We start from the raw sequence: 7730 nt of genomic DNA on the forward strand, positions 1-7730 counted from the left end.
AGTATAACTTGTGTTATATTACGATATGAAAAATATAATCATTTACTTAGCAAGTTTCTTTTTGTTTTTTAAAAACATCAAAGATATTTTCGATTACCTTTTTATTATTTAGTGAACAAAAATTAAAGATCACTGCAAAACTTAAAGACCAACTCAAAATAGTAGTTCATCTGTCATAATTTATGTGACGTTATTTATCCAATCACAAAGAACTTTATTATAATTATCAAATTACCCTTATTAAAATCACACTTGATTTTTCTTCAACATAAGTAGGATCCAACAAGGTTAAAATAGAGATGACACTGTATAATAATTGTTCACTATTGACTTGACACACACCTTAGGAAACAATAAGTAATATTACTATATTACCCTTTGAATATATTCAATTTAATGTTTTGAGAAATGTATTCGATATTGAATAGTATTGGGAAAAAGGACAAATATACCCCCGAACTATCGTAAATGATACGCAGATACTCTTTGTCATACTTTTGGGACATTAGTGTCCCTATCGTCCGTTAGTATAAAAGGTATATCTACTCTAGTTTTTGGACGTCAGGGGTACCAATGTCCCAAAAATATGACGGAGGATATCTGTATAACATTTACGATAGTTTGGTCCTTTTTCCCAATAATATTTAATACCAAGAATAACATTGATACAAAAGTAATGGACAAGTAAAAATGACCGGATGGACGGATGGTCAAATAAGAAAACGTAATATTGACTTGTATATATAGATGTACGTTTTCTCTTCCCACTCTAGCACAAAGTGCAAACTCAATTCTGCACAGTAGAGCCCCAAATGGCGGCACCCCAAATCGATTTCAACAGTGAAAATCAAGAACCAAAATCAAAGGTTGTGTATTTAAACTACAGGCGAATGCCAGCAGCAATCTTTCGGAAGAAGTACTGGGATTGGAATAGCATGGTGGCGGTATGTAAACTTACAATGGTTGGAAAATTCTTTATACCTAAACCAAAGATGACTAAAATTCGTGTTAGTTTCCAGGCGAAACTCTCTCTTAAAGGGGTAGTGAAAATTAGGTCTTATGATTCTTACCATGTGCTTCTTGATTTCACTGCTGACGAGGACTATCAGTCTGTTTTGTTGAAAGAGAGGGTTGTTGTTGCTGGTGCAATGATGGAGGTTTTTCGGTGGACTCCTGAGTTTCATGATCAATTTGTGAGTTTTGTTGCTCCTGCTGCTTTAATTTTATTGATGATGGTAAATCATTTATTTCTGATATTTGATGAGTCGGACAGGATATAAATTGAAAATATTTATATGTAATCTGGAGAAACACTATAGGGTAAGTGGCGTCGAGGGAGAAGGGGCGATGAAGTGGGGCACGGGAAGGGCGAGTAGGGGGTGGGGTGAGTGGGCAAGGTGGATGTGGGTGGAGGCACTATGGCCTGGGGGAGTGAGAGGTGGTGTTAGGGGTAGGGATAGGGATAGGGAGTGAGTGTAATGTCGAAGTCAGAATTTTCACTAAGGGGTTCAAAATATGAGCTGGTTAACACACGAAGAAGTCGAATGCAGTTCAACATCTACTATATATCTATAAAAATAATTTTAGTTATGTATAAACAATATAGTTTTCGAGGGTTCGGATGAATCCCTCGACCTTACTTGGCTCTGCTCCAGAATGGGTGGGAGGTGGTGTGTGTGTGTGGGGGGGGGTGAGGGGTTGGGTTTGGACGAGAGGTAGGGATAATGGGGGTGAGAACTGAGGAAGGAGAGTAGATAATCAACATTATCTTGAATTTTGAAGAACTTGTTTTCTTGACAATAATATTTATCAAAGACCAACCAAACATGAGGAAGTTGGAACTCCTCCTCCATCCAAATACACCTTCCATTGAACCTATTTGATTAGACGAGATGTTAGACATGTCACTATATTTGTGTGGTTATGTTACAAGACTTCTGAAACTTGTTGTATTACATATGACAACATAACACATGTGTTGTTATAGAAAAATGTCATTCAACGTAAAATGAGAAGCTTAAGTTAAATTCTTTTCATAGTTAGAAAGGGTTATTCTTTGTTGAACAAACTAAAAAGGAAATATGATTACATAAACTTGAAAGGATGGAGTAAAATATTTGTTTTAAGCAAGGAAGGGTGAAGTATTGTTGGTCCCAAGTAATGTAAAGGAGGTGGGATGTGTAATTTGGCACCGGTCAAAAGTAATATATATATATATATATATATTTTTATTTTTTTTTGGATGACCGTGGTGTTTGGGCTAGCTTTTGCTCACCTCTACTAATTCCAAGGAAACCTGTCACCTGCCACCGGCAACAGGTAGCAACAAGTACCAGATAATTTTATCCACCAAGGGTAGGACAAATGGGAAGAATCACCTAGTGTATTTTGTCTCCGCTGAGTTTTTAACCTGTGACCTCAGGCTTCTCAATCACTTCATTAACCACTAGGCCACACCCTTGTGTGCTTGAAAATAATTAAATTTTGATGAAACAGTTTGATTGCCTTAGTTATTTTTATTTCAAGTAAGGAACTCTACCTGGATGAGTATGATTTCACTACGTATAGTCCGTCTCTAGCTGTGGCGGAACCAGGAATTTTATAGAAGCAAATTCCTAAAAAAATATGTCACACGTGAGATAAGAACCTATGACCTAAAGCAATTTTTGAACCCTCTTTGCCACTTTTTCCTTATATGAAAGAGCAATTATACCTTTGCTTGGAAGTGTTGTATTGCAATTATAGGAGATGATGGACCAAAAAACTTTTTATGTGTGCGCTTTAGTATTTACAATTGTTCTACTATCTTTGGAGTGAAAACTGAAGTTTTGGTTTTTAGTTATTGGCACCATTAGTGTAGTTTCTATTATGTATTAGACAATAGCATATATTGCTATTGTACTGCCTAGCTTTTGCTTTCTTTGGAGGTTTCATCGTTGAGCTTGACTGTAAAAGGTTTGCTTATGCAGAAATGTGCTGATCATTGAGAAAATATGTTGTAGTAATGCAATATAGAAATCTATCAACAAAATAAGTTAATGCAATATAAAAGTAGTAAATGTTGTTTAATCATCTGTCATTCTTGGGTACCTGCCTAAAAACAAAGATCTAAAAATTGAAGAATCAAATGAAAGAGGGGTAAAGAGAAAAATGACTGTTCTGGGATAAATTTTAACGTTGTAGCCTTTTGTCAGCTAGTTTGTGCTGAAGCTCTCAGTTGACAGTTTTTGTTTGAGTTCCAAGAAGGTTAGTGAAAATTCTTAAATTCATTTTGCCTCCTGAAAAAAGTAAATAGTGAATTGATGTAATTTTTCATGGTTACCTCGGAATGTAGAGAGAAGCATTTGGTGTGGTGGAGCTAGATAATACCAAAAGAGATGAACATATTGGTGGTGGAAATGAGTACGGGACAGAGGAGTCTAATTCAGTAGATTGTGTCCCAGAAGTAATTCATTCTGATTCCGAGGACAGAGTTGCAAGTCCTATCCAGTGTGAAAACTCTAAATTACCTTCTTCCGTGGGAATTAGTTGCAGTGGGTTTAGTGGGCTTTCATCTGCTCCATACAGAATTTCTGGAAGAATTCCTTCTGTTACATATGAAAGTTCATCGATGTGTTCCACAGACTTAGTTCCTTTAAGGGGGACTTATTTGAACCACAATAATCTAAAGTCATATAGCAGGTAACCTTTTCTGCCATTCATTTTTTGCATCCGGATTTGAATATCTGTTGTGTGTATGATGGTTCTAATTCCTGGTGCTTTGACTTTTCAGAGAGTGGAATTATGGAAGTAAGCCAATTAGTGAAGCAACTGATTTGGCTTGTGAAACACTTAGTCAGCCATTATATGCTCTTTCAATTGTCGAGCGCCATGAGAATCAGAAATCAAGACCTCCAATCAAAGTGCAACATTCGACCTATATGGGATACCCAACAGTAACCTTTCCAAGGAGCTATGGTGAAAGCTTAGTATCCGATTATAAGCTCACTTTGCTTGGGAATTTCTCCTATAGGAGGCCAAAAATGAACGAAATTCGGGCTGATTTCAAAGCACAGAACCCTCTGAATGGCCAAGTAAAGATTAGGAATTGTTCTTCTCGGCAAGTATTGATTTTATTCACCAATGAAGAGGATTACTACACTGTTTTGTACAAGAAAGCGTTCATTGTTGCTGGTGCCCTCATGCAGATTTCCTGGTCGTCTCCAGATTTCCACCATGAAGTAGTGAGTACTTTGAATCCTGTTTGAGTACATCTATCATTTTTAGCATGGCACCTCTTCTAATGGGAAGCTCTGTCATAACCGGTGGCTCCCATTAGAAAAGCTTTAGCCATAGTCTTTTGCATGTCTATGGTTTTTTATTTTGCATGGGTATGATATCTGAACTTCCTTTTATGTACAATTTATCACATATTGTATGTGATGATACCAAGACAATGTTCGGCAAGAGGTTTTGTCTAGTAGAAGACTTACTACTAAACCAGACCAAGGAGATCTTAGTTGTCTGTGCTCTAGTATTTACTTTTGGTGTGATATTCTTGGTTTAGATATTTTGTTTCAGTTTTTTTCTAAAGCTAGCATACCACCAGGCATAGTTCCTTGGCGGCTTATTTTATTAATGTTAATATAATAATAATAACAAAAGCTCCAATAAGAAGCACAAGTAAGGGAGGCTAGGCCTAACCTTACTGTAGTGGTGTCAAAGGTGCGCTTAAAGCGCACTTAAGCCCTGAAGTTAGGTGCAAAGCCTGTTGAGCGCTTCGCCTCACTTTAAGGCTCAAGAGATACTTTTCCTTGCCTATGAGTGCAACGTTAAAGATGTGACATTAAACAATTGATATTTCTTTGTCCATATATTTGTTGTTCATGCTTATGATTATTAATCTTGGACTACACAATATCTTTAGTATTTTTTCACCATTTGCAGATTTTTTCAGTAAAGCCCCACTTTAATTGCGTGTTGTGCTTAAAGCTCCAAAGGACCTTGTAGCTCTTTTGCCCTTAAAGCTCCAAAGGACCTTGTAGCTCTTTTGTGCTTAAAGCTCCAAAGGACCTTATAGCTCTTTTACGCTTTTGATAACACTGCGGGAATCATAGTTAGCTTGGTGGCTTATTAGCTTTAGTTGTTGGCATCATATTGTAATTTCTGTGAGGTTTTCGACAATTGCATATGTTGCTGCTGTACTTCCTAGCTATTGCTTTTTTATAAATTTTATATCATTGAGCTTGACTGATAAAAAGAACTGCTTATGCAGAAACAGAATATTTATCCTGATTTCAGATTAAGTGATGCAAAATCTGTTAATTGGAATACAGACACCTCTAAGCTGCATCCTTCTATAAATGGCCTTTCAGCCCCTGCTACAGATGAAAAGGCCATGTCACTACAAGTGCCTGCCGTGTCCCAATGCTTGAATGTTCCTTCAATACGTCCACCATTACCATTATTGGCTCATTCAGTAAGTGTTGCTGGTCAATTGTGTGCTGATCGTTTAACAACTCCAGGTATTTATGTTCCTCAGTCTTATCCGAAAGGAATTGTGGCCAGTCCTTTTTTTGGAAGAAACGAACAAGCTGGCCGTGGAAGCACCTTTCCCAGCCCTAGCCAAGCCCTGGATCAGAGCAGTCTTACTCAGCAGCATAACCAACTCAATTCATATAAGGAACCAAAAATGACTGTCAGGATAGCACAATTACAACCACCATCAACAACCTCAGTAAGTGACACTACCAGCTCAATCCGATACCGAGAATGTCTCAAGAATCATGCTGCAAGCATGGGAGGACATGCTCTCGATGGATGTGGAGAATTCATGCCTAGTGGAGAAGAAGGGACCCCAGGAGCTCTGAAATGTGCAGCTTGTAATTGCCACCAAAATTTTCACAGGAAAGAGATTGACGATTACCAACAGATGGATGATGTTGGGTCACATTCTAGGTTCAGTCAACCGAGAAATAATAGCAGTAGTGGCAGTATACAAAACCAAGCCCCGATTTCTCTTCCTACACAGCAGCTGCAGCAGTATCATCATGGTTACAGTAATAGCTGTTCACCTAGATCATTGGTTGACTCTTTGCAGCCTTATACTCAACCACCCTCGCCTACATCTGGTCCCGTATTTTCACAACAGGCCTTGGAAAGAATAGAACCTAGTTCTATTCGACCAAGCTATTCATATGAAATGGTGAATCACAATACCACGCAGAATGGAAAGCAACGGGAATATTCGTGGAGTGACAGCAGTAGTAATACATCACGATCACGAGATCATCCTTCCATACGAAATGAAAATTGGAATTTTGATATGTTCAAGCCTTTAAACAACAGAACCCCTGATCACATTCCATTGGAGTTTCCAGCCTACCCGTCTAGGTGCCAGCCCCAGACTGTATTCGCTGATGAATTTCCGCATCTGGACATCATTAACAACTTGCTACATGAAGAGCATGGAACTGGACGGACTTTGATGTCCAACTCAGGCTTTCAGAGGTTGAACAATGGATCATAACACCATCAGAATGCGCATTTCACTTATCCGAGTGATATTGGTATGTTTACTGGTCTAGGTCCCTCAGTAAGTTCTTGTAGGCATCGCTCTGGTCTTTAGATTTGCAGTGATTTTGCACTTCTTTGTTACCTTTGCCATCATCCTTGATATGGGTTGGCATTTCATTAGATCTGAAGTATGATAACTCCTTTTTGTGCAAATGTTATTTAGATGGCAATACTATTTTGTCATTTTGATTGGGAAGTGGTAATGGTAATACTAGTTTTTATGCATTTTATTTAGAGTTAATATTTGCATACAGCTTACTATGGTAAAACAAGAGCAGGGGCAGATCCACAATATCAATAGTGGGTTCTCAAGAATCCAATAACTTTTGCTCAGACCTCGTATCTACATTGTGAAACCCATTGAAACCTGTTGGTACTGGTTCCAATACCAAAAAACTGTCTATTTGACAAATGACTCTTGTTTAAGTGGTCGAGTACCTCCACCATCAAATGACGATCTCATATAAGAACTTCAGTGGTTATGATGTGACACTTTTTATTTACTTAATTACAATGAGAATATACATATCTTTATGTCTGCCACTGAGATTGAACTTAGGATATTTGCCTATTGATATCAATATTTTTTTTTTGTTTTTCCTGCTCGGTATTTAATATTCATATTGGAGCTCGATTAATTCAGATTTACGCCAGATAAAGATTCAAAAGGTAACATTCTCTACCAAAGATCTTTCATACCAAAGACTCATTTAAATATTAAAGATAAGATCGATATGATTATTTACTTAATTATATTTTCAACGCGCTTTGTCATAACTTTTCTTTTTTGTTTTGAGTCAAACACATTACCATAAATTTCAAAATTGGAAAAGACTACAACATAAAAGAAAATAATAAGGGTAGATAATTACATTACAATACAAATAAGGAACATTAGTTTTATTTATCTTGAAATAGTAGAGTACATGAAGACACTATATTTAATATCTCCACTTTGTTTAATTTTCATAACATAATGTTCCCATAGAATTACTAACCCATACTGGGAGTAATTTTCCTCAAGTACTCGAGGTTATGGAATATACCCTCTTAGGATAAAATGACTTATTTCATTGGAATAGTGGTACCTTATATTTCACTAAACTTTGAACTCACTCAACGACAATAAATTACACAAAAAGAATTAAAATGCAAGAAGAAGAGTAGAAGATTAG

At 37.0% G+C, this 7730-nt stretch overlaps 1 protein-coding gene across 2 annotated transcripts; it reads left to right on the plus strand.

The window, feature by feature from the left end:
• The first annotated feature begins 777 nt into the window (after window positions 1–777).
• On the plus strand, window positions 778–6787 carry LOC125871457 (uncharacterized). 2 transcript variants are annotated; one of them, XM_049552047.1, is made up of 5 exons: window positions 778–1193; window positions 3199–3246; window positions 3335–3681; window positions 3773–4223; window positions 5255–6787. In XM_049552047.1, the coding sequence occupies exons 1-5, from the start codon at window positions 813–815 to the stop codon at window positions 6506–6508; spliced, it is 2481 nt and encodes an 826-aa protein (XP_049408004.1). In that variant the 5' UTR covers window positions 778–812; the 3' UTR covers window positions 6509–6787. The 2 variants fall into 2 exon arrangements, with proteins under 2 accessions (XP_049408004.1, XP_049408003.1); XM_049552046.1 differs by lacking the exon at window positions 3199–3246.
• The last annotated feature ends 943 nt before the right edge of the window (window positions 6788–7730 follow it).

This window comes from Solanum stenotomum, chromosome 7 (genome assembly GCF_019186545.1).
Source record: "Solanum stenotomum isolate F172 chromosome 7, ASM1918654v1, whole genome shotgun sequence".
In the NCBI taxonomy this organism is placed as follows: Eukaryota; Viridiplantae; Streptophyta; class Magnoliopsida; order Solanales; family Solanaceae; genus Solanum; species Solanum stenotomum.